This window comes from Caretta caretta, chromosome 16, assembly GCF_965140235.1.
Source record: "Caretta caretta isolate rCarCar2 chromosome 16, rCarCar1.hap1, whole genome shotgun sequence".
Lineage (NCBI taxonomy): Eukaryota > Metazoa > Chordata > Testudines > Cheloniidae > Caretta > Caretta caretta.
The window spans coordinates 12,869,413-12,894,897 of NC_134221.1; the positions used below are offsets into that span (position 1 = coordinate 12,869,413).

At 47.0% G+C, this 25,485-nt stretch overlaps 2 protein-coding genes and 1 non-coding gene across 7 annotated transcripts; 2 read left to right on the forward strand and 1 right to left on the reverse strand.

Annotated features, from left to right (window-relative positions):
* Positions 1 to 66: 66 nt before the first annotated feature.
* TRNAR-UCU (transfer RNA arginine (anticodon UCU)) lies at positions 67 to 159 on the forward strand. The gene is made up of 2 exons: positions 67 to 103; positions 124 to 159. It is a non-coding gene; the product is annotated as a tRNA-Arg (tRNA).
* A 4,246-nt stretch (positions 160 to 4,405) lies between these two features.
* On the reverse strand, positions 4,406 to 15,683 carry COQ4 (coenzyme Q4). 5 transcript variants are annotated; one of them, XM_048822677.2, is made up of 7 exons: positions 15,596 to 15,683; positions 13,857 to 14,027; positions 13,002 to 13,098; positions 11,191 to 11,293; positions 10,589 to 10,718; positions 7,133 to 7,226; positions 4,406 to 6,165 (listed from the first exon to the last, which is right to left on the reverse strand). In XM_048822677.2, exons 1-7 carry the CDS (start codon positions 15,612 to 15,614, stop codon positions 6,009 to 6,011), a joined length of 771 nt encoding a protein of 256 aa, XP_048678634.1. In that variant the 5' UTR covers positions 15,615 to 15,683; the 3' UTR covers positions 4,406 to 6,008. The 5 variants fall into 5 exon arrangements, with proteins under 5 accessions (XP_048678634.1, XP_074976661.1, XP_048678631.1 ...); XM_075120560.1 differs by lacking the exon at positions 15,596 to 15,683 and adding an exon at positions 14,962 to 15,163 and having other exon boundaries at positions 13,032 to 13,098; XM_048822674.2 differs by lacking the exon at positions 15,596 to 15,683 and adding an exon at positions 14,958 to 15,158 and having other exon boundaries at positions 13,857 to 14,023.
* On the forward strand, positions 15,606 to 25,217 carry TRUB2 (TruB pseudouridine synthase family member 2). The gene is made up of 8 exons (XM_048822673.2): positions 15,606 to 15,930; positions 17,736 to 17,867; positions 18,352 to 18,426; positions 19,091 to 19,152; positions 20,279 to 20,360; positions 20,998 to 21,070; positions 22,202 to 22,338; positions 23,861 to 25,217. The coding sequence occupies exons 1-8, from the start codon at positions 15,606 to 15,608 to the stop codon at positions 24,196 to 24,198; spliced, it is 1,224 nt and encodes a 407-aa protein (XP_048678630.2). The 3' UTR covers positions 24,199 to 25,217.
* Positions 25,218 to 25,485: the final 268 nt, after the last annotated feature.

Consider the following 25,485-nt stretch of genomic DNA (forward strand, 5'->3'; position numbering starts at 1 on the left):
CTGGAGCCGAGCGGTGCCTTGCAAAGGTCAAGGAGGGGATGTGGAGGAGGCGAGGTTTATCCGGCAGGCTCTGTGGCGCAATGGATAGCGCATTGGACTTCTAGATCGATGACAGACGAAGTCATTCAAAGGTTGTGGGTTCGAGTCCCACCAGAGTCGCATTTTGCACCCTCCCAAAGTAATCGTGGGCAAGCGCGGCTGCTGGAGGGTAACAGCGGGTCGCCGAATCGGTTCGTTTTTGTAGGACGTCAGTTTCCGACCCGCGCGCTTTGCTGTGGCATTTTTAAACATCAGTTAGGTACTTGGAAGGTTGGTGTCGCTACGAAACCGATGTGTTTTTGAAGGATCTTACTAGAAATCCAGGGGACCACTTATGAAGCTTTACCTCGAAATGTGTTTTAATTTTGGCCAATGTTATTTTAAAACTCCCCGGCTTTGTGGTGAAGTATTTTTAGCTGGTTAGTTGTGAAGTTATTTTTAAATTGGTTCTTTTTTAGGACGCTGTTTAAAACACACAAAACCTGATTAAACAGGGAAACATAAAAATTACTCTGATATTTTTCCTTCAACGGCTGTTTGGTTTTGTTTCTTTGATGTTATTTCAAGGGCAAGATTTGTTAGGGGAAGAAAGGGTTAGGAGTAAAAAATATAGGTTTTTAACCCCATTGAAACGATCCTTTGTTTAAATCAGTTTATTTTGAGGATGTTTTTTAAGGCCCAGGTCCTGCAAACACTTAAGCATGTGGGTAACTTCAGTCAAAAGAGTAGCCCCACACCTAAATGTCAAAGTTATTCAGCTGCTAAAGCTCCAGCCCTGCACCTAGGTGAACTGCTGAGCTGGCATAGAGACTATTAAGGATGAATTGCAGAATTGAGTGCAGGATCAGGGACTAAAATGTTATTTTAGTGGCAGATGTGGGGGGTTGCATATTCTTACTTTCATCTGCCCCTGACATTTCTCCATACTCAGAGGAGATTACAAGTTTGATTTAAAACCCATTGAAGAAAATAGGAGTCTTTCCCCTGAGTGTACTGGATTTTTAAGCCAGTCCCTAGATCCCTTTGAGGCTAATCTGAAGATATTCCATGGCTGAAAATTAATTTTAATCAAGGGGACATTTTTTTTTTTACCCTACAAGGGTTTCTGAAACCATCCACAACACTGCTAAATAAAATAAAACCCAATACCTTGGACTGAGATGTAGCAACTTTGAGCCAAGACACGATATTTCTAACATATTGATGGCCAAGTTATGAATCCCTGAAAACACCAATTTATGGTTAAATGATGAGCAATAATAATGTAACAAACCTAGGCTGGCTCTACCAAAAGTTCACCCAGTTCATCAGGGAGCAGCACAAACACACAAGAGCAGCAGACTCATTAATGTCAGTATTGAGCTAACTCCCTGTCTAGGAATCTGCCCTTATTGTTTCAGTTGTGAACCTTTTGAATGGTGGGAGGAATACTTCAGGACATCTCTATTTTCCCTGACTTTATCGGCACACATTGATCTTAAAGGGTCTGTGTCCATTTTCCTTCCAGCCAAGGAGTGATTTTTTTCTATCCTTCATTATAATGGGCATGTCACTTCACTGATCTCTGCCTCAGTTTCCCCATCTGTAAAATGAGAATAATGATACTGACCTCCTTTGTAAAGTGTTGCAATCTACTGATGAAAAGTGCTATATAAAAGTTAGGTATTAATTATTATTATTATAGAGGCACTAACACACTTGCAGTTAAAGTTGTATTGAAAAATGCATTTAAAGCGTGGATTATGGGTCCGATCCAACTCCTGTTCAACTCAAATGAAAGACTCTCATCAATCACAATAGAAGCGGGATTAGGCTTTTATTTTCATGGATGTATAGAAAAACATTCAATATTTCCAAACTCATCCCACTTACTGATGGGCCCCAGGTTAAGTTCTTGTGAAAGTTGTGGGGCAGCTGTAAATGTGAAATTTAATATTATGATTGAACTTTTATATTGCAGTAGCACCTAAAGACCAAACAGCTCAGGGTCTTATGGTGCTTGCTGCTGTAGAAACAGGGTAAATATCAGGCCCTGTCCCAAAGAGCTGGCAATCTATCAGACTCCTTCCTGAAAGTCAGCACCAGTTTTATAGCATTTCTTTGTGTTCTTCTAGATTAATACTGTCAAAATTCAGACACCTCAAAAGGTAACCCATTGATAGAGACAGACCTTAGGCCAAATTCTCTTTTCACTTACACCAGTTTTACACTGTAACTTATCTGGGGCTTCTCCTGATTTACACCAATAGGAAAGGAGAATCCTGATTCTACATGTACTTTGATTACAAGTGAGTTTATTGAACTGTCATTTATGAAAGATGCAGTGGTTATGTCATAACATTTAACAAAGAACCTTAAGCTCAGGATTTCCTATGGAGTTCAGAAATATAGCCCTAACTCTGTTAATGCAGTTTTGTTTGTATAGATGAGATAATAGATATACACACCCTCCATGTAGGGCAGTGAGATCCATGCAGAGCTATGTGATAAATGGACTTACCATGTCTCTTGACAGGTACCAAGCGGATAACAGGGCTCTCACTTTAGAGCTTATGATCAAGGCTAGGGCCACAAGATTATACCAGTTGAGACCCAGATCGGGGCCTGGCCATTAGAACTGGAGCACTTTTGGGGGACTTCACAGAAGCAGGGACGGGCTCAGCCTTTCCACTGATTTGGGAGGCAGCTCCAGTGTGACATTTGACACAGTTTTAGAAGTGAGTGAAACCGCAAAGGGAGGGATCAAGGGAAGAGGTTTGGAAGGAGGGTGAAGAGTGGAGGAAGAGGAGAGGCAGGGCTGGAGTTACAGAGTCCTCTGTAGATGAAGAGATGACACTTCCCCCACAGGCCCTGTGGGAAGGTACAGGTACCCGGCCAGACCCCTCCAGTCTAGCTCCCCCCACCCCAATGACTCTTTGAAGTGCATTCCCTCCCACACACAGCTCCCCAAGCAGGACAGGAGAGTTGCACTCCCTGCTCAGCCTGTCCGTGCACATTCTGGGCTCTGGGCCATCTTCTCATCCCCCTGTTCTAACTTCCTCTGCAGAATAGACCCACCAGCCCCTCTGCTGTTTCCTGGCATGAGAACAGAAGTGGGGAGGGTGAGAGGCTGGGCTAGGCCAAGCTCGCTGCAAGCGTTGTCTTCCCTTGCCCCTTCCGACCCCTCCAGCCTCTCTGAGAAGCACCTGACCATGAGTCAGCGTCCGGGGACAGCCCAGTTTCCAAAAGGAAAAGGGAGCCAGAGCTGCAGTCAGTGCCATGATTCAAGTAGCAGGAAGGCTCGGGCAGTGCTCCAGGAAAGCGGGATGCATTTTGGAGGGACAGAGATGAGAGGAGGAGGTTGCAATACACAAGAGGGAGCATGAAGAGAACAGACTGTGGCCTCAGAAGGGACAAGTGCCAGGTGCAGGTGTTTACGAGCCTCCCCAGGCCGCTGGAGGGAGTTCGACAAGTCTGTCTGGCTCTCACCACTGGTAGCTGAGCACTGCAGCAAAGACCGTGAGACTGTGAGCAAGACCTCACAAACGCCTGCAGTGGCTTCCAGACACCGTTCACAGAACAGGAAGCCTTAGACCACAGTGCACTGGTCCTCTGTGCAGAAGGTACACGTACCTCAGTGCTCTGAGAACGTGTGGGGAGGCGGATGCTGTGCTGGGTCTGTCGCTGGAGGGACACGTCCAATGTTTTTGGAAGCTCTTTGCATCCCATTGTGGAAAGCCAAAATGCTGTCTGCACGGTGTGTGCTCTGTGCGGAGGGAGTGCGGTCTAATTGGTAGGGCATGGGGGCTGGAAATCTAGACTCCCAGGTGCTAGCCCTGGCTCTGCTTCTAATCCACTGGGGGACCTTAGCAAAGTCACTTGTCCTCTTTGTCACACAGTTCCCACTGGTAAATTGGGGATGATAAGATCCGTCTCTCAGAGGGTTGTGAAGATTAAACTGATGTTTGCAAAGGCACCCTGTGCTCCATAGGCACTGTGTCCCATCCCACCTGTGGCAAAGTACTACAAATGCAGGGAGAAGCGATTAATCCCAACAACTGGCTGTGAACACTGGCTGAAAAGAGCTGATCCAGGACCAAACCCCAGGTTATCAACAGTCTGCAGTGTGTATGCTGGCGACAAGGTCTGGCTCCCAATTGCACCAATGCTGCCCTATCAGAGAGCAGGTAATTCTGCCAGCACAGCCACTATGGAAGATGCACATACAAAGCCTGCTTTGTGTCTGCATTCCACTTGGGGGACATGTTGCACACACACACACTGGTGACCTGTTTCTGGCTGCAGCAAACGTACAAAGAACAGACCCCTCCAAAGGATGAGGTTACATGTCAGATCGTCTGATCTGTATGCTGGGGGGAGACAAATCTGCAAGTGTCACCAGGGATTTTATTCATGAACAAGGACCGTCAGCCTCAAAACGCCACATTAAAATACATCCTGCTTTGGTGCGTCCCAGCCCAGCAACAAGAACTATTCAATCTGGGCTTTGTTATTTGCCTTATAAGTATAGAACCCAACTTAGTTACACCGCACAGAAATCAGTTTATAAACACTGACCCAGCACAAACAGCATGTGGAATCTGAGAGTTCCACTCCCTGTGGGATTCATCACCTCATTCTCACTCACTCTGTTCTGCAGATATACAGCCTCACGGCCCTGGAGTGCACAGAGAGCTAGTTCACTGTTTAAAACAAAGATAAAATCATGTGGAATTAGTGGGGACCGAAATCTTCTCTCCTTGGAGCAGGCAGAGACTGGACAGGGTCGGTAAGTGCTTCCCCCCTGGCGAGCCTGTCACTGTGCCTCTATTATAAACTGGAAGGGACACAATTGGGGACGAGAGGGGAACTCCGGGCCCGTGGCCCATTCAATCCTTGGCCTGTCTGCTGAGACAGTCAGCGAGGGGGATGCCAGTGGTGTACTTTGTTTTAAATTGTATGCAGCAATTGACACACTGTGGCACACGTGCCCTCCCAACTCAGTGGGGTTTGGTTTCGCTGTGACTGAACAAGAGCCTAACTCCTTCCCAGCTGCCAAGGCAGGTATACGACTGATCGATCGAGCTGTACTAGAGATACGAAATACATTCCTACATCTACCATCAGTGCAAGCCGGTTCAACTGGGGGCAGAGCAGAGCACTAGTGCTGATCAGCTGCCACTTTGTCATAGGCAATGAGTCTGTCCAGGCGCTGTTTGGTAAATCAACTGGCTTTAACTGGGGTAGAATGATCCCCGAGGGCAGTGCTACTCAAAGTGGTGGTCCGCGGACCGGTGCCGGTCTGCGAGCCATCGGCGGTCGGTCTGCGCGCATATTGGGAAAAAAAATTGCCAGTCCCCCACCCATCAGATAGCTTGAGAAGCGCTGCCCTTGGGAATTAAGTCTCACAGCTCCCCAGTGGGGTAGGTATTCAGCTAGGGAAAGTTATAGCAATCAGAAGCCAAAAGTTACTAGATAGGTCCAGAGCTACTTTCACCCAGCTCTGCTTCCCCTTTTCCCCGCTCCAGTATTACAGGATAACTGAATGCAGACCACGGGGCCCTACCATGGGGTCTTGTGAAGAAACGCAGCGCATGGATACTCCATGGCCCAGCCTCTATTGGGATCTAGCTGGCACACTGCATGGTGGAACTTAGCTCCAAGGGCCATATCTCTACGCTGAAGACTAAGACAGCCACAGGGTTCAAATTCACCTTTGGTGTGAGAAAGTGCAAATTCACTGACATCAGCAGAGCTGCAGCGGCTTACAACAGCAATGAATCTGGCCCTAGGTGCAGCCCTTATATTCTTGGCAACCCAGCATCTCATTTGGGCAGACTGATGTCCTCCACTGCTGTAGGAGAATTCCCAGGAGGAGTCTCGAACCTGCAAAGGGTTTAGTCATTGCTCCTCATGCATGGTGCCCAGTGAGGCTCCACCCCGTCGGTGTGAAGCCCAGTATGCCCCCCGGCCCCCACAGACTTTCACACTCAAATAGCAGGGGGATGTAAGATTCCAATCTCCTCCCTCAGAGACTCCACCGTCTGCTCCCAGCGGTTCTCGTAGTAGAAATTCAGGACACAGCTGGCATTGCGGCCACTCTGAACAGCCCAGGGAATGAGCTCCATGGTCAGGATCTGCAGCTTCCTGCAATAAAGGTATGGAAATGGTTTTACTTTCTTCCCTGGGAACACAATCCAATAGCCAAACACATTACTGTACACAGCAGCACACAAGACTACTATACACTCTATCTGAGGGCCTTAAAGCACTTTAGCAGCATTAATTGACCCCCACCATGAGCAGGTCAAGCTCATTCTCCCCATTTAATTTATGAAGCAGTTATGGTCCAGAGAGGGGAAGTGTCTAACCCACGATCACACACTGAGTCAGTGACAGATCCAGAACAAGACCCACATCTCCCGACTGTCTCACGCTTGAACCACAAAACGATGCTGCTTCCCAGAAGCCAGTATGTGGGGTGCCTAGAGACAGCCCCAGGAAGAATCCCCAGGCCTCTGGGCTGAGTGGTGCCACTCATTGCTGTGATCCATTTTCTGAGTACATAATAATGTAATAACACTTCCATAGCACAGAGACTGGCAAATCTTGTTATCCCATTTTACAGTGGGGGAGATGGACAACCAGAGAAGAGAAGTGCTAAGGACGCACTGCGAAGTCAGAGGTGGACATGGGAATAGATCCCACGAGGCCTGACTCGTAGTCTTTAGCTTTAACTACTAGATAAAACGGTGCTTTCTGTTGCATGAAGACATTTCACTGGGTAGTGTTGGTAGGAACAGTGGTTCCAGACTGGAGGCCCTATTAGGATTCATGGCATAAATCAGACCTAGACAAGCAGGTTAATTCCCTTTAGGGATGTTGGACAGGTGCCATGAGACCTTTAATATTCTTGGGTGGGATAATCTCCTTCCACACCAAGCCCTCTTTGCCTATAAATATCTACGGAACATGAGTCCCCTCTGTCATGCCCACCTGCTACCATTTTATCTGGGATCTTGAAGACACACGTTATGGGAAAGAAAACCTCTCATTAATCAGACTTTTAAACCAGGCATAGGGTCTACAGAAGCCTGCAGGCTGATCAACCTACCGGGCATTGAGACGAACTGGGCCAAACACCGCTCCCAGAATGCACATGGGCAGGCCAGTCTGAATGGCTTCGAACCACTTCACCACAACCTCCCCTGGAAGAAAGCCAGAGAAGACCCAGGAGAATGAGAGCTCCCTATCTAGACGCATGTCAAAAACAAAGTAATTGAGTCATTTTTTCACCCTCTTCTTCCTAGTGAATTTTTTCCTCAGCTGCCTGTCTGGGCCACCATTCAGAGTGTACTAAGATTGTATGCGTTTCCTCTGGGCTCTAGAAATAATCAGACCCTAGCTTCCCAGGTAGGGTGACCAGATGTCCGATATTATCGACTGTCTTATATAGGCAATTATATTACCCCTCTCCCCACCATGTGTCCCAATTTTTCACACTTGCTATTTGGTCACCCTATTTCTAGCTAAGGAGGGGCCTCCTCCTATTGGCATTTGGTGATGGCATGGAGAACCACTGTCAACAGCTCAGTGCGCCGCTCTGGATATGATGCAGGAATGGCTGGGTTTGGCTCTGTGACACCTGTGGAGATGCTCTACAATAATTTATGAATATTGTGTGTTGACCTGGTTATGGGGCTGGTTATCGTACAAATAGATTGGTTTAGTTTAATGGGATGGAATGCTGGGAAACACAAACGGGAAGGAAAAAGAACGGCACCAAAGTAAGCAACTTTCCAGCACTGGAGGGTTGTTAAGGGACAGTGGGTGAGGCTGTCTAGGGGGCTACCGGAGGGGGGTGGTAAGCCATTAGGTAAGAGGAGGTGTATGCAGACTGTCGGTTTACAATCCTTTTTCTTTAAATGCTTTGGTCCTATTGTTAAATAAACAATCCTCTGATTTAGAAGACCATCTGATCACTCTATTCACCATTGGTCACAGACTCCCACACAGGTGTCTGATCCCTGTCAGACCTGCTCAACAAGAATGGTTGTTCCACAAGGTGCTGTAGCCCAGAGCCTGATTGGGAGAATTGCAGATTTCCACCCTGGGACAGGTAAAGGCATGAGGCTGACACCTGCGGGGTACCCTTAGAGCAGTGGTTCTCATCCTATTTATAGTTGTATGTCACCTGGGCCGCAGGTTGAGAACCACAGTGCCCCCCCAAACCCCGACCCAGATCCCTATGCCCAACGCCTCCCGCCCAGAGACCCCTCCACAGAGTGGGGCCAGGAGCAGAGCCCAGGGCTGGGTGACAGGGACACTGGACCCCCAACCAGCGAGCTGACAGCCCCGACCCTGGAACCCTGGATCCCGTGGGGCCAGGCGGGGAGCCCCAACCCAAGATCCCGCTAGGCCAACCGGGCAATAGCTCTGACCCAGACCCCGCTGCACAGCTGGGCCACAGCTGTGTGCTAATTGGGCCGCATGCATCCCGCAGGCTGAGAACCACTGTCTTAGAGAGACCAGAAAGGGGACAGAGGTGCGGCTGGCCCTGTAACTGTAACATGCACAATGGATCAGATTCTCAACTGGAGTCAACGGGTTTGAGAATCTGGCTCTCTGTTTTCACTCTGACAGTTTGTGTATAGTCAGTTTTGCTGTTTTCCTTGTATAATCCGGTAGAAGCTGATCCAAAGCCCATTAGAATCAATAGAAAGGCTGCTACTGACTTCAGTGGATACTGGATCAAGTCCTTAGTTAAACTGACTTGTTTGTGAGGATCTCGCACCCAGCCTATGGGAAAAGGGAAGGAAAACTTGACTGTAAAAGGATAAAAACTGATCAGGGAACTCAGGGGCTTGAAATCACTATTCCAAGTGGCCCTCTAATTTACACTGTAAACCCAGGGTAGTAAGTATCTGGCCTGCTCGATGTTTTTCTGCTGCCCACTTGGCATATTTAGATTCTCCAGAATCTAAGATTTCTTTCCTTTTTTTTGGTAAAGCATGTTCCTATGTGAAGAAAGCCTTCAAAATGTGACCGGAGTGCAACCACTGCTCTGTTCTAATGCCCCAGTCCATGGCCCATAATTAAACTACACCATCTGGCCCTCTCCGCAGAATGAGCATGACACTGCTGATGCAAATATCCTTGCTCTTTTCAGACAATGCTGCAAATGGGAGTTTTGCTCTTGACTTCAACAAGAGCAGAATCAGGACCCTAAGCTCTCAAGCCAACTTAACTTATTCTGAGGCACTGCAGAAGGATGAGAGCACGCCAGGCCATGCGCTGGTGTGAGACAGACGCACCCGTTGAAGGTAATCAAATAAATAAGCACCCATACTGCAGACCTAACATTCAGGTCCTATACAACAGTTAAAAAGTTCAACCTAAAAACGAAGGCTCTGATTTTCAAAGGTGTCTAAGGGAGTTAGCTGCCGAAATCACATCATCATAGGTATTACTGTATTGTTGTCAGGCTGTTCAGGAACACTGAGCTACTTGCACAGGTTTGTTATTGTAGGGTTGCTCGGGATCCCCGAGCTGCTGGCATTCAAGCATATCAGAATATTAATAATACCTAGCTCTTTTATAGCACTTTTCATCGGTAGATCTCAAAGCACTTTGCAAAGGCGGTTACAATCACTATCCCCATTAAACAGATGGGGAAACTGAGACACAGAGCAGTGAAGTGACTTGCCCAAGGTCACTCAGAAGGTTGGTGGCAGAGCCAGGAACAGACCCCAGGTCTCCTGAATCCCAATCCAGTGCTCTATTTAACAGCAAGATTCGCAGCTTGGTAATCTTCATAATGTGACAAAAATAGATGGGGCTGGAAGGGTGGAGTAGGTCAAATGTCAAGCCTCTCAGCAGGCACCATGCCGTCTTAAAATAAACATCCAAACACTGGGAAGCCCAGGCTCCTGCAGGGTCCTAAAGGCTTGTTCAGCTAACGGCAGGTCAGCAATTTCAGCCTGCCACTTGCTATTAAGTTTATTCAGAAGACTAGACAGAGCTGATCTGCGGATAAGAGCTCAACTAAAAGAACTTTTCTCCTCCCATTCCCTTCTCGTGAATCCAGCCCACAATTGCTCAAAGCTCGTTTTGGCTTACGAAACTGTCCACTCATGCAGTCGTTTTCCCTGCACTGCAGGTTTCATCATCGGCCCTTCAGGGCAATCCCCACCCAACCTCTTCCTATTCAGCAATGCCAGTGACTCAATAAGCATCTCTCTCATGTAGGTGAAGGGTGATTGTTCCTGGAGGCTGAGGTTCTCTTTTTACCCACAGAGCAGATGGAATGCTGACAGCGGCAAAGCAAACGTGCCCCACGCCCTGCCTCATCAGTGGCCTCCAGCCCCAACCTGAAGGAGTTCAGCCTCCATGGCTCATTCAGTCCTTGGCCTCTCTGATAAGGCAGCCGACAAGGTGGCCACGCTGCAGGGACAGGTTTTGTGATGTGGACATCTGGTCACTGGCAGCCTAGCTGAGACCTCCCCAATTCATTTCACACAGCTGCATGCTAGACGGTAATGACTCTGGGTCGCACCCAGTCTGGACTCACCAAGCATGTTGGTGGGCATGCCGAGGAGAGTATGCATCAGGTCATGGACTTCACGGTACCGCTGGATCACATAGGCCAGCTCCTCATCATCAACAAACTTGACCGGCATCCTGGTGTCCGGAGAAACCCTCTGCAAAATCAGAGCATCCCAGGTTCAGCCCCTGCTACCTGCCAGGAATTCATGTTTCACAATGATTCTTTAATAATAATAACCCTAGCTCTTACATAGCACTGTTCATCAGGAGATCTTAAGGCATTTTGCAAAGGAGGTCAGAATCATTATCTCCATTTTATAGAAAGGGAAACTGAGGCACAGAGCAGTGAAGTGACTTGTCCCAGATCACCCAGCAGGCCACTGGCAGAGCCAGGGACAGAACCCAGGTGTCCTGAGTCCAAGTCTAGTACTCTATCCACTAGGCCCATTTAATTTCACTGGAGGCTCTCTTTAGGCTCCCCTGTCTGCTTTCTCCCTGTACTCCCAGATGGCTCAGACCCCCCTCTGGAGCCCATTCACGCTCTTCTCACCAGACAGATCAGCTAACGCCATCCACAGCTCCCAAACGCCCTGCTGCCTCCCAAGGGCTGCTAGGTCTGATACTCACATTACTGTCCAAAAACCGGACATATTCTCGGCCAAACGTTCCATCCGACAGACCCCGGAGCCCAGTCACGTCCAGGGTGGAGAGCCGGATCCGAGGCCGCTCTCTGCAAATAAAAAAACAGAGTGGCTGAGTCAACCCACGAAACACAGCAACTCCCAAGGGAAGCTGAGAAAACCAGGGCCAGCTGCCCAGACAGCTGTATTGCTGGAATTCACATCCTTGGCACGAGGGTTTTGCTGATGCCTTTCCCCATTGGCTCTTAAAGTCGGGCACAAACACTTTCTTGCCTATTATTTCACACCAGTGGGAATAAGGGCACAGAGAACTTAACGGGGACATAGCAGCAGTAAAGCTGTTATCTCACATTTCTGCAGCACCACTCATCTCTGAGGATGCCAAATTCTCTATGCACAGCACCTCTGAAATGCAGCCACCTCTAAGGCAACAGAGACAGGTACATAGCACCGTGCACACCAGTGGAGGCAGGGAGGGGTAAATTTCGCCAAAGGGCTTCACAGCAAAAGTACCATGGCTTCACGAAGCAAGCAGCACTTCAGTGGAGGGAAAAGTCTGTCCCAAAGGCAGACTGAATGCCCCCTCCTGCGGAGCTGTTGGTGCTTCAATAGCTTCAGGACCTATCACAGAGCACAGCTGGGAACAAGACCCACAGACAGAAGGCACCTTTTTCCGGGATGTTTCTGATTTTCAGTAAAGAAATTTAACGGAGGAGCCAATTCAAAGCACTGAAAGGCCAATAACATACTACCTTTGGTTCCGGGCTGAAACTCCCCATGTACACAGGCTAGACCTAGGCACTCTTAAGTCCTCCAAATAAGGATTAAGGGGGATTTAAGTTGTGCCTTGGACTTACCCTGCCTGTGCATCTGACGATTCTGTTTCTCTTGGTTGACACTAAGCTGCACTTCCTATCTCATGCACTATTATTATGTAGTATTTCATTGCAGTAGCACCCTGAGGCCCCATCAGGGTCAGAGCTGCAACGTATCAGGCGCGCTACAAACACAGAGCAAAAGGCAGCTTCTGCCCCGAAGAATTTACAGTGTCATTAAGACATGAGAAGTAGGTGTAACGAGCAAACAGAAGATACAGAAAAAGGGGGACAAAGGAAACAGTAAGAATAATGTGCACTTGCACAGACCCCGTACCAGCTGGCAGTTTCCTGTAGGGATGAGGCAGAAGTGTGTCTTAAGGAGGGATCAGAAGGACAGGATTAGTGTCTTTCCAAACCAGCGTGGGGAAGGGGTTTCGAGTGTAGGAAGTGGCATGGAACAAAGTGAACAGGTTGTTGTGGGAGAAGCGGACAAACCGGTGATGGAGGCTACAGTCGTTGGCGGGCTGATGCAATGAGATCCAGCAGCAGGCACACAGGGTGGAAGTTGCCATCGCCCTCATGAACTGCTGTGGGGGGAGCTCACATACACACAGTTTCCCACATCTTGAAAGAGCACATTCACCAGTAACAGCAGCAGCAAGGCTGAAACCGAAGAGGAAGTGGGCAGGCCTGCACACCTGAAGGAGGAGCGTGCCTAAGTAGGTTTACTGCTGTTCTTGGACTTGCCAAAAAGACCATTCTAAACATCAGCAGGGGAGCAGAAAATCTCTTGGGAATTAAACAATAATCCTCCTGTCCCTGTAAGTACAATGATTCCAGAGGCCTCCCCGTGTAGACATGAGCCTGCACTACGTGCCCAGAAGCGTGCGGTATAGATACAATTGCTCCAGCCAGAGAGCTGCCTCATAAGCTTGTCTCCTTCCCTGCCACAGGCCAAGCATGATGGACAATAACGCACTGTAGGATCTGATAACCTTCAGGGTCGTGCCTCATTTTATCCCTCAGGCTCCGCAGGGCCGAAGAGCCAGTTGTCTCACCAAGGACTGCCACCATATCTGAAAAAAAGGGGGGGGGGGGAGAGAGAATGGATAGGAAACTGATTGACAATAAAAGAGCAACAGACAAACAGCGGTTCTGGTTAAGAATGAAAATCCTGAGGACACAAGATAGGGCTAATACATTTTAGGTACTTATGTGGCCTTCAACACTGCAATATCTGAGCACCTCCAAGTCATTAATGCACTTCTGTATGGTAGAGAAGACCTATTATCCCCATTTCACACATGGAGAACTGAGGCATAAAGAGACTACGTGACTTGCTGGGGTCACTCAGGAAGTCTGTGGTGAAGCACCCTAACCACTAGACCATCCTCCAACCTCTGGGGTTTAAATTGCCATGCGACTAGTCACAAGTGCTGCACAGAGAGGGTTCTGAAGATCAGGAGTGAGGTGTGGTGGCAGAGCTATGTATGGGGCCTGGGACTGGAACAACAGGGAGTATTGCAGATTGGGAGTGAGGTTAGCAGAACGGGGAGGTTTGGAATAATAAGGAATGAGATGCTTTAGCAGAGATGTACAGGAGAATCTCTCTCACTAACTGTCTGCATTAACAGCTTCTCTACGTGCCAGCCTCAATCTCTCAGTTTCTTAAATACAAATTCTTTCCCACAATGCAGAGATGAGGAAATAAAAGAATTAAAATCCCCAGGGAAACTCCCAATAGAACACAGATCTGGCTCCTAGGTGGGAGAGAAATACAGTCTGTATGAATGCAGAGACCACAGCTGGACAAAAGCTGCAAGATTCAGCTTACCATGCCGGTAGGGGTTGTAGAGAGCCATAAATGCTGAGCCAGCAGACAGCAGTGCTTTCTGCAGAGGGCTGGTGGGGATGTGCCCTGGGTACAGCTGGTAATACCTCTCTTCATCCTCATGCTCCTCTGGAGTCACTGTCAGGTCAGTGTGGGGCAGTTGATACCCCCTACCTGCAAAACATAGCCACACCAGGGCAGTGAGTTAACCAGAAAATACAGCTCAATTCAAAGACTCAGACAGTGTGTATCTGCCAATTTGGCTTCCTTTGTCCTTTTCCTGACACAGTCTGTACGCAAGGCCCGTTGGTGATCAGAGGTAACTACATGTCACTGGTTTCAGAGTAGCAGCCGTGTTAGTCTGTATTCGCAAAAAGAAAAGGAGTACTTGTGGCACCTTAGAGACATGTCACTGGTGTCTATAGTATCACCATAGCCCACGCGTTGCAACTATGCTCCATTATAAGCCCATACGCTTGGGTGTTCTAGCCAAGTGGGAGCTGTGGCTAGGACCTCTCTGGCTTGAACAACAAAGCTAATGCATGGTCCCTGTTACTGTTTGGATAACCAGGAATACACTTAATATAAGAACAAAAAACAAGACACCGCAACAAAAACAGAAAGACAGAATACCAGAGGTGCAGTGGCAGAGTTTGGGGCAGGTGGGACAAAGTAGCATAGCAAAGGATGTTGCCGGGATTGCTGTGCCTTTGCAAAACCGGGAGAACTAGGAAGCAGAAGACACCGCCAATCAGGCGACAGGTGCACTGCTGGGGAGCAGCACGGACAGGGGGTGCTGTAATTCAGGACTCAGGGACATCGGCAGAGTAGGTGGGGTGCAGACAGGCCTGCAATGGTAAGGGGGAGGAGGGGGGGGCTGCACACCAGGTCTGAGGTGCACTGGCAGAGCTGGGAGGGGGCCCAGGACTGGGATAGCAGGGGGCGCATCAGGTCGGGGACGCTGCCAGCGCCTCATTTCCCATGAGCCCTAAAACGGAGCCGGATTCGCTTCTCCGTCCCACCGACACGGAGTCTCGCCGGCCGCCCGCCCCGCGTCCCGGACCCACCAGCCCCGCATGCGGCCCCCCGGCTCGGCGCAGCCACTTGCCTGCGGAGGCCGGCGAACCTAGGGCGAGGTGCCGCAGGCCGCGCAGCGAGCCCGGAGCCCGCCGCAGCCAGCCCCCCATGCGCGCCCGGCCCAGCGCAGCCAGCATCGGCAGCACCCGCTCAGCGGCGACTAGGCCAGAACTCGGCCCCCCGCCGTCCCGCGCCGCAGCCCCGGTGCATCATGGGCCGGGGCGGGATCCAGCCCCGTTGCTAGCCGGCGGGTCCCTCGCCGGGCCCGGGCGGCGCAGCAAGTCCCACCGGCTGCCCCGGGGCGGGACAGGGCCGCCGAGCGGCGGGGGCCGGGGCTGGCGAGACGGGGAGCGCCGGGGGCCGGCCGCTCAGCGGCTGGCCATGGGGCAGGGGCAGGCTGCTGATGAAATCCGGGCGCGGGTGGCGTCCCTCGCCAGGTCTCCTGCCGGGGCAGGGCTGAGGGGCGTGGGCCGGGATGAGGCTTCTTCCCCCCGCCATCCTGCCACCGGAGGCGGGGACCCTGGCGATCCCCGCCTGTGCCATCCCGCAGCAGGAGTGGGTCGGGGGAATACGGGGCTCCCCAAGGAGCAGACTCCCCCCACCAGGGCCCAAGTCGTCACTTCTGTAGCTGCTGCCCAAAGCGTGGTCCTGGCCTGAGATCTCACCTGCTAATGCATGGCACATCTTGGCTACTGTACCCAGCGAGGATCAGAGCAGCCTCCCCTTCCCGAGATCTCCCCGGAACGGGGGCGCCTCCTAGCGCGTGCTCCCGGGGGGGAGCGCTTTCATCAACGCACCCAGTTGGCGGAAGCGCATGGCGGGGCCCACTGGGGGAGCGGAGTAGTTGATGAACCCGTACGGCGGCGATTTCCTGCCGCCATAGGCATGGCCGCCCGCAGGGTAGCTAGGACCGGGCTAAACGGGCTCTTCGCTGTGTACAAACCCCCCGGGGTAGCTTCGATTAGGGTGCGGGATATCGTGGAGACCCTGCTCCTGAAAGGTGAGGCCAGGTCCTTTATCCATACGCTGGAGTCCCTCCTCCCCACCCCCCTGGGGACTCCCCCCCCACACACACACACTCCGTGGGGATGGGGGGCGATAGGGAGGGATTTCCGCCCAAGTGGAGGGGGGGTGAGGGAGGAGACTTCCAACTTGCCCCTCAGAAGATTTAGGGCAGTGGTTCTCACCGGGGTGTGCCGAGGTCTTCGGGTGGGTACATCAACTCATCTAGATATTTGCCTAGTTTTACAACAAGCTACATTAAAAAGCACCAGCGAAGTCAGCACAAACTACGTTTCATACAGACAATGACCTGTTTCTATTGCTCAGTATACTGTACACTGAAATGGAGGTGCCATATTTATATTCCAATTGATTCATTTTATAATCCTATGGTAAAAATGAAGAAGCAAGCAATTTTTCAGTAATAGTGTGTCTGTGACACTGGCATTTTTATGTCTGCTTTTGAAACTTGGGGGTATGCAAGACAAATCAGACTCCTGAAAGGGATACAGTAGTCTGGAAAGGTTCAGACCCATGGATTTTGGGGATTCTGAGACAGCCAAGTGCCCCCACTGTTTTCCTTCATCTCCAAACTCCCTTCCCACCAACGTGCTGCAACCGCAATTCAGAGACATTGGCACTTGAAGAAGCATGTTGGGTCAACAAAGGAGCCAAACGGGAGAGCATAAAGTTCCTAACATTATCTGATGCAGCATCCCTAGCAGCATTACTAGTTGCAGGATGGATGTGCATTTGGAGAGGGGCTACCCCTGTCAATTGACAATGCCCTCCTCTCTACACCTTTAGGCAACTTGGCCTGGTGTTAATGGTTCAGGCCATGGTGAGCTTGTGCTAGTGCATATAATCCTGGCCTTTCTAAAAGCCTGAGAGAACCCTTCGGACCTACTTATGCTGGTTTGCTGCCAGGAATGGTTGTGATGACCAACATTCAGAAGACCTAGTCCAAGCCTTGCATGAGTTCATTTGACAACTGAGTCCTCATCATAGAGAGGATAAAGCAAAGGGCACATCTCGTAGTTTGGTAAAATGATGAAGACCAGTCATTGTATGACACACATGCAGGCTAAGACAAGTGTTGTTAGAGAAAGCCATTGTAGAGGCCAATCTCCATCTCAGACCTAGCAGCTGTTAGGCTGGCAATCCCTTAAGACTTTTTGTTTAAAATGAGGTATCCCTCTTCCTTGCTGAAGATGATATACCTATGTCTACTCATCAACGCGGTATCTGCATTGCAGCCACCAGGAGAACTTAGATTCCTTTCAAACGCAAAAGAGATGGTCTCTTGTCCCACTCACCTCCCTTCAGGGACTGTAAAGATGCTGCTTACTAAAATGGAACTCATACTTGGCTTTGAAGGACTCTAACCGTGAGCCAAAGACACTTGACCTTGTCTGCACACACAAGTGGTGCCACTTTAATTATATGGTAATATTCGTTCCCCTACGGGAAGGGGAATAAGTTGTACCGGTATAATGCACCTTTATACTGGTATAATTGCATCCACACAAGATGTTGTAATGGTAACTATTTCTGTTTAAAAAAAAAAAAAAAAAAAAATCACATTCCTAACCAAAATAGTGATACCATTACTGAGTCTGTGTCTGTAGACCAGGCTTTGAAGAGAAACTATGTATGTTTATCACTCCCTTCGCTGTATTTTCTTTTCAGACTGTGCCCCATTGTTTTCCAGGAAGACCATCAGTGGGGGTCTTAACTGGACTTATTTGCAAGATAAGACACTTTAAAAATATCAACAGGGGCTTTCTTTACCATTTGCTGTAGAACTGAACTCTCTGGAACAGCCAGCTGTGCAGCAGCAAGTACGCTTCCTGCCCACTACTATAGAAGGAAATGCTGGGAAAGAGCTGACCCTCGCTGTTACCCAGTTGCCTGTCCTGGCTGCCCACCCACTAGGTAAGAGGCTGGAGAAGAATCTTGATTTCTGTGGAAAAGCTGGTGTATACCATTACTATCATTTATAGATTTGACTTGCCCAGTGAGAGAAAACAGTCAGAGTAAAAGAGGAATAAGAATTGTTAATTCCCTTAGATTTCAGCAGCTAATGATTATCTGTTAGCTGGTAATCACTGCATTCAAAGGGGATAATCACAGTGCAACCTGCTTGTAGTGAAGAAAAGAGTGAGAATCCATAGGAGAGATTGAGGACTTCCATTCTATTTTAGGCAGTGATTTATTAGAAGTGGTTTCACTATGTGCATGTTGTTTCATAAGATTTTTAACGCCTTGGAATCAGCAAGATTAAATTGCATTGGGACCACATATACTGCCTGTTACCATCATATTGTTGTTCAGAAAAGCTTGGTATATTTCTTTCTTTATAGTGAAATTAAATTTTGTGCATGCCACAAACCATACACTATATTTCTTTCTCTTGTAGTTAGAGGACCAGAGCTCACTCACTTGAAAATCGGAGCAGGTCACCGTCTGGATACAAAGTCATCTGGAGTGTTTGGTATGTTTTGTTTTGAAAAAGATAAGAATATAGCTTCATCATGAAAATTACCTGGTACAGGATAGAGGGGGTATTAACAGACGATAGGCTCACAAAACACTGTGCTGGCTACTAGCAGCATCTGAGGATTTTGTAGGGCAGGGGCAAAGGTAGAAATGGTAAGTTGCAGTAGAAACACACAAATCAGATACGATTGTTCTGAGAGGGTCCTGAATCATAAGCCAGGGAGACAAGAATAACTAGTTATTCTGAGAGGCAGTATGGTCCAGTGGAAAGCACTGAATTGGGAGACTTGGCTCTGTCATGTGTGAACCTGACTGCTCAAGTGTCTCTGTTTCCCTATCTGTAAAATGGGGATAATGATACTGCCCTTCTTTTGTAAGGTGCTTTGGGATCTACAGATGAAAAGCACAAGATGACACCAGCACTTAGCTCTTTTTAGTTCTGGCTTTAGAGGCAGTCAGAGGTTTGGGTGTGTGGTGGCAACTCTCAGCAACAAAGAGAGAGGCAGAAACAGTTAGACTATAAATTCTGGGAACATAGATATTGCTTTTTCTGTGTCTGAACAGTGCCGGGGAGACTGTGGTGCTATATAAAAATGTTTATGCCCAAATAGCTTTTTATGTGACTGATTAATGGCCTCCTGTTGTTTTTTGTATTTCAGTGCTTGGAGTGGGCCATGGGAACAAGCTGCTCACTGATATGTACAACGCCCATCTTACTAGGGTATGCACTGGCATTGAACCCTGTTTGGGTACTTCTGTGTGTAACACCCATTCTCACTAGAAATCAAGGTCCCATTAGAAATTACATCAAGAAAGAAGAGGCAAATGTGGCCTACTCTTATTAAATCATATGAGAAGTAATAACACACACAACTGTGAACCGGGACAAATCACTGAGATTAAGCAATATTAAGTAATCCTTTGGGAGAGGAGGGAAACCATATGAATGGCCTGGGAATTGGTAATGGGATGTGGAGCTTTTTACCTGTAGGTCATCTGTCTGAATCTTGCCTGGGCAGGACCAAGCAAAAGTCATTGCTATCTGGAGGCTTCTGTAAAACAAACTGGGTCTCAGTCTATTTCTAGTGGGGAGGGAGGTATCCACACTACACAAACCACATTTGTCCTGTTTGTTGGCAGTCCTGGCAGAGAAGCCAAAGGTAGAATGAGCTCTGGAAATGACACCCCCCACCCCCCCCAGTGTGTGTGGGGTGCACTCTGCCTCATTCCCATTTGTGTGTTTATCCAGCTGTTGTACCATTTTATAGGCCTAGATTGAGAGATGTCTAGGGCAGATCTCTAGGACTGTTGTACTCATTTGTACAGTGCTTAGTACAATGGGGCTCTGATCCCTGATTGGAGCCTCTAGGCACCAGAGCTGTATAAGTATTAATGATAATCTTCATCGACATTGCCATGAAATCATCATTCTAGTGGTTTGAGCCTGCAGATTGTAAACAAATGGGAGTCATAAAAGTGTGTTCATATGAGACCATATGAGCTTTAAGAAAGCTGTAACCATTCCAAATCAGAAACTAGTTCAGGAGCCTATGAGGACCTGGGGAGGTTGAACTTCTCTCACAAAGCATAATGCCTGCTTCTATATTGAGGCAGCTGCCAGCAGGAGTGGTTGTCATGCTACATTTGAGTATCAAACAAATCACCAATGATCCCAAAGCCATTAGCAGGTCATATGAGATAAGAGGCACCACTCACTGTGCAGAGACTGCAGCTTTCCTTTAGAGAAACTTTCCTGTCCTGTGATGCCCCATAGTTGCTGCATAGCAGGATATTGCTTTGCTGCTGTTTGCAAACTGCTCCATAAATTGCACTTTTCCGTTTTGAAGGCTTATACTGTTCGTGGACTGTTTGGCAAAGCCACAGATGACTTCTCAGACACAGGCAAGCTAATAGAGAAGACCACATTTGGTAAGAGTAATGGTCGATGTGTAAACAAAGATTTCTAATTAGAAAGTAAAGTGTTACACCTGTCCAGATTGAGCAACATTTAGCGCACCTTTAAGAGCTCTCTAATCTTGGTTTATGAGGATTCTCCCATGCAGTCTCACAACAGTAAACATGTTACCCTGCCTGTAATATGCTAAATACAGCCACAATATGTAGCTCACTGATATAAAGTCCTGATCATACCTATTCCTAAAGTTAGGTGTACCCCATCACCTTGTACCTTAGGAGACATATTATCCTCACCCACAAGGGAGTGATCCGAGACTTTCATAAAGGTTCTGAGGTTACACAAAGTCTTGAAATATCTGAGATTAATTGTGGTCTCCATCATGAAACCAATGCAAACTCTATTCCCTTTGCCCCAGGGATTGCTTTGCTTTAAGAACTGGCATGGTATATACGTAGACTGCGTCAGTTTCCTGTGCTGTTGTATTCTGTTACACTAAAGCCATCTTTCATGGGTTTCCCACCAGCCCATTTAGATATGACAACTTGGCCAGGAGATGGCAACATCTTGATTTCAGACTAAGACTCTTTGCAGGTGCTGGGTGTATCAAGGAAGATTTATGTCCCTCTTTTGCCTTCTCAACATTTACAGATCATGTCACGAGGGACAAGCTGGAGCGGATTCTTGCTGTCATTCAGGGAACCAATCATAAAGCTCTGCTGATGTATGTATCCAGTCAGAAATCCTGAATGACCTCCATGCTGCTATTTGCTAATCATTGGAACCCATGAGATTAGTCTGTTGCTTGCTGTAATGAATTATAAAGGTTTGAGCCTCAGAGAGGACAATTAGCTACTTTGTCTGTGGGAGTCGAGCTCTAATGAGGCTATCTTTGGCTTCTGAACTCCCATGTTACTTTAGGACCTACACATGACACCTTGGTAAAATTAAAGTTCTTCTGCTGAGTATGATAGTGTGCCTTTCCTCCCAGTTGTACCACCTTATTGACAGTACCTATGTTTGTAGCATTTATAGGACAATGAGTGCATCAGACACAGTTATAAGATTAAAAAGTGTGTGTCGGGGAGATTAACTTAGAAACTACAGAGACTGAACAAATCTTTAGTTTGAAGTGTGAATGTTGCATCTGTTTTATAACAAAACAGAGGGTCTTTGAACATGTGCTTCCAGTGCAACATGGTGGCCAATGGGGCTAATGTGATCCCTGGATGCATAAACAGGGGACTCTCAAGTAGGAGTAAAGAGGTTATTTTACTGCTGTATTTGGCAGTGGTGTGACAGCTACTGGAATACTGTGTCCAGTTCTGGTGTCCACATTTCAAGAAGGATGTCAAAAAATTGGAGTGGGTTCAGAGAAGAGCCATGAGAATGATTAAAGGATTAAAAAGGTTGCATTATAGTGGTAGACTCAAGGAGCTCAATCTATTTAGCTTAACAAAGAGAAGGATAAGGGGTAATTTGATTACAGTGTATAAGTACCTACGTGGGAAACATTTAATAAGGGGCTCTTCAGTCTAGCAGAGAAAAGTATAACGCTGGCTGAAAATTGAAGCTAGATAAATTGAGACTAAATAAGGTGTACCTTTTTAATAGTGTAATTAACTATTGGAACAATTTACCAAGTGTCATGGTGGGTTCTCCATCACTGACTATTGTTAAATCAAGATTAGATGTTTTTCTAAAAGATATGCTTTAGGAATTATTTTGGGGAAGTTTTATGACCTATTTTATGCAGGAAGTCAGACTAGATTTGTCATGACAGTCCCTTCTGCTTCAGAATCTATGAATTCATTGGGATGGAAGTGCAAATTCACTGCTCTGTTCCTTTCTCCAGGTACTCTAACATTGACCTGAAAACTCAAGAGGCCTACGAGCTGGCTATTGAAGGTTTAATTCGCCCGATGGAAAAAACCCCTCCATTAATCACAGCAATTCGATGCCTCCAATTTGCACCTCCAGAATTCCAACTAGGTAGGGTCTAACTAGAGCTGGAGTTTGGGAGTATGTTGGAAGTATGTATGAAGATAGTAGCAAAAGTCACGATCATCTAGCTGTTATGTGCTCTGTGTGAAATGAGTTTGTGAGCTCAATCCAGTTCCTAGTGGACAGGTGACAGCCTCAGCAAACACCCAGAGATTAAATTTGCCATAGAGATGGATGGATCCTCTAGATTAAGATTGAGCAGCATGGGGAAATTTGTGCAATTATCTGCCTGGTAGGAACATAACTACTATACTGGATCAGACTAATCGTCCACCTAGTCCAGTATTCTGTTTCTGATAGTGCTTCAAAGGACAGTTAAATTCCCTAGCAGGTAGCTATGGACTAATTTGCCCGTAGGGCACAATTCTTCTTGTGCAGTGTCTTCCAAATTTTTGAAAGCCGAGCCCTCCTTCAGGAAAACAAACCAATCTCACCCCCTTTATTCTGGTCATGTGTTTTTCAAGGCCCTCTCTTACTCCCACTTTAGGGGATACAGAAGATGTATACATTGACTAGTCATTTGATGCAGCCTCCCCCCCTTAAGGAAGCAATGAGTTAGTGGTCAGTTTATGCCCTGAAGCTTGAGAGTTTATAATCCCCATTAAACTATTTTTTATCCTAGATAATGTAACTGAACATAAATTCCTTTTTCAAATCCTACTGAACTTCTGGCCTCAGTGATATCTTGTGGACAAGAATTCTACAGGTGATCTGTGAATAAAGGATTCCAGTCTCCATGGCTGTTAATCTGTCACCTCTGTGATTCAAATTCAGGATTGAAAGACAACTTCTGCATTCTAATCCTGGCACTAATATGGACTTCTGTGGTATGGTGGAAGTCATATACCCTTGCTGCTTCATTTCCCCACAGCTAATGTGAGGATGATAATTTTCTTACCTGTCTCACAGGAATATTGCAAGGATTATTTCCATACACCTTGATTCTGCAATTGACTTTGTGCAGGCAGATCCTTGTGCCCATATAGAGCCCCACTGAAGTTAACAGAGCTCAACATAAGCCCAGGGGTCCATGCACATAGCCATTTACAGGATTGGGGCTTTAGTTTGAAGACAAAGCATCTATTAAACATTGTTAAAAGTATTTAATCTGTACAGATATTAAGAATTTGGGACCCTAAACAGTCTGTTTATAAAAGCTTTGTAGTTCACCTTTAATAGCCTTTCTGGTCCTAATGAATTATTCTGACAAACTCAGATACAGCTAAACTGACCTTTGCCTACCCAAATATCTAACTCTTATTATATGACCTTGTATTTGAAACTTGTTTTTATAAAACTGACTTTTTTGAAGGCTTGGGACATCATGCAAGACCTCTGTATAATCATGATTATACAGTCACGTACTTAAAAAAAACAGAGTATCTTTCCTGTTGAACTAACTCTTCTTTTTGTACTTTAATCCCAGTAACTGGTGTTTGAATTTACAGGTACGGTGTCTTGTTGCATATATTAGCTGGTCCTTCTAATGCAGTCTTTCTGCCTCCTCCAGAAATCCAGTGTTTGCATGAGACCCAGCAGTACCTCCGAAAAATAGTTCACGAGATTGGCTTGGAGCTGAAATCAACTGCTGTGTGCACCCAGGTCCGGCGGACACGGGATGGCTTTTTCACTCTAGACAACGCTCTCCTGCGAATGCATTGGAACCTGCAGAATATCCGGAATTCAATTCAAGACTCTAAGATCAAAGTGAAACTGGAGCTTCAGAGAAGCTTGGGCCACCAAGCTAGGAGTGGTAAAAGACACACCGATATGGATCAGGTTGCAGCGAGTGAACTGCACAGTACAGAGGGAACGTCTGCAAGCGATCTGACTCATAAAATGAGATAACCACATGCTGACTGAAAAGTGGAGAGTAATAGGAAGGGAAAATGGTGGTTGCAGTCCACAACTAGCCGTTCCTTGGGGTAGTCCTTGATTTAGCAAGGGTTGCTTATGTTTTCATTCAGGCAAGGCATTTCTCCATTGATAGGCAGAATAATTTTTGTAAGTATTGCACAACACTGCAGCAAAACTGTTGACATCTGAGATGAGCGTACATTTCCTTGCAAAGCCAAAACTGCTACTGACTTCAGTGGGAATGTCAAGTTTGGTGAAGGATGTAAGAGTGGGCCCTTAAATTAGTTTAGAAGTGGGAATACAACCAGTGTGTTGCAGGCTTTACTACTTTTATTCTCTTTATGCGCCTTGTGACAGAGTATGACCTAAGTGGTTCTTTTCCCAATTAACTAATTTTTTTTATTATGACACTTTCTATAGATCAGCCCCATTTTCAAATACATGAAAGGGGTAAAGATTAATTGTTCAAACCAAGAAAGGGTTCTGCTTAGGGGAAACTGCAATGTAAGCAACTAAGACTAAAGTGGTGAGGTAATACTATTTCTCATGCAGGGTAACTAATATCTGGAGCAGGTTAGTCAGAAAGCCAGTTAAAACAAGAGGAGGGAGAGGTAGGCTTATAATAGAGGACTGGAGTAGGATGTAAAAACAATAAGTTGGAATGGGGTGAATTTAAAATCCTAGGTAATATATTTTATGGGGAAAGATGCTGTTATTTGATACTCAAACTTAAGTCAACAGGGCCAAAAGCCCCTGCATTTTGTTTGCATGCATCTGTAGTCATCCGTGATGTATTTTTTCCTGCAGCAAAATTATACATTACCTTCAAAGAGAAACAGTAAGGAAGTACAGCTTTAGAATTCACTGAGATTCCATTAGTGCTCATTTAAAGCTACAAATCATTATTTTACATAAACGATGACAGTTACATTAGCAATCAGCTAATATATTTCTAAAATGTATAGGGCTTAAAGTGTGATGCCAAGATGTACTAAAGGATTGCAATCTAAGATTTTGATGGAGTGCCACTCATTAATATCTAGGTTATGCTTTGCAGTGAGAACTCTCCTCTCACGTGAGGGCTCAAAATTAGGGGTAACACCCCTCATTTTAGAATCTAAAAATATTTTAAATATAAAAGTGATGTTGCATTGGTTATTACCATAGTGAAGATTACCTTCTCCCCCACGCTTCATTAGAAATATCTTGCAGACAAATGTGTATTTTATTGACTGAGCTTGCTAGGCCTTTCAAACAAAAGTGCCCGCCCGTTGAGTG

Bases quoted from the DNA above. Each gene is read 5' to 3' on its own strand.
- COQ4 (XM_048822674.2), bottom strand. From the start codon at position 15,067: ATGCTGGCTGCGCTGGGCCGGGCGCGCATGGGGGGCTGGCTGCGGCGG. The intron at 11,294-13,001 runs GTGCGTTATTGT...TTTTATTTGCAG, and splicing joins GAAGGTTATCAGATCCTACA to AGAGCGGCCTCGGATCCGGC. The intron at 10,719-11,190 runs GTGAGTATCAGA...CTGATTTTGCAG, and splicing joins TCCGGTTTTTGGACAGTAAT to AGGGTTTCTCCGGACACCAG.
- TRUB2 (XM_048822673.2), top strand. From the start codon at position 15,606: ATGGCACATCTTGGCTACTGTACCCAGCGAGGATCAGAGCAGCCTCCC. The intron at 18,427-19,090 runs GTATGTTTTGTT...TTTGTATTTCAG, and splicing joins AAAGTCATCTGGAGTGTTTG to TGCTTGGAGTGGGCCATGGG. The intron at 22,339-23,860 runs GTAGGGTCTAAC...TGCCTCCTCCAG, and splicing joins ACCTCCAGAATTCCAACTAG to AAATCCAGTGTTTGCATGAG.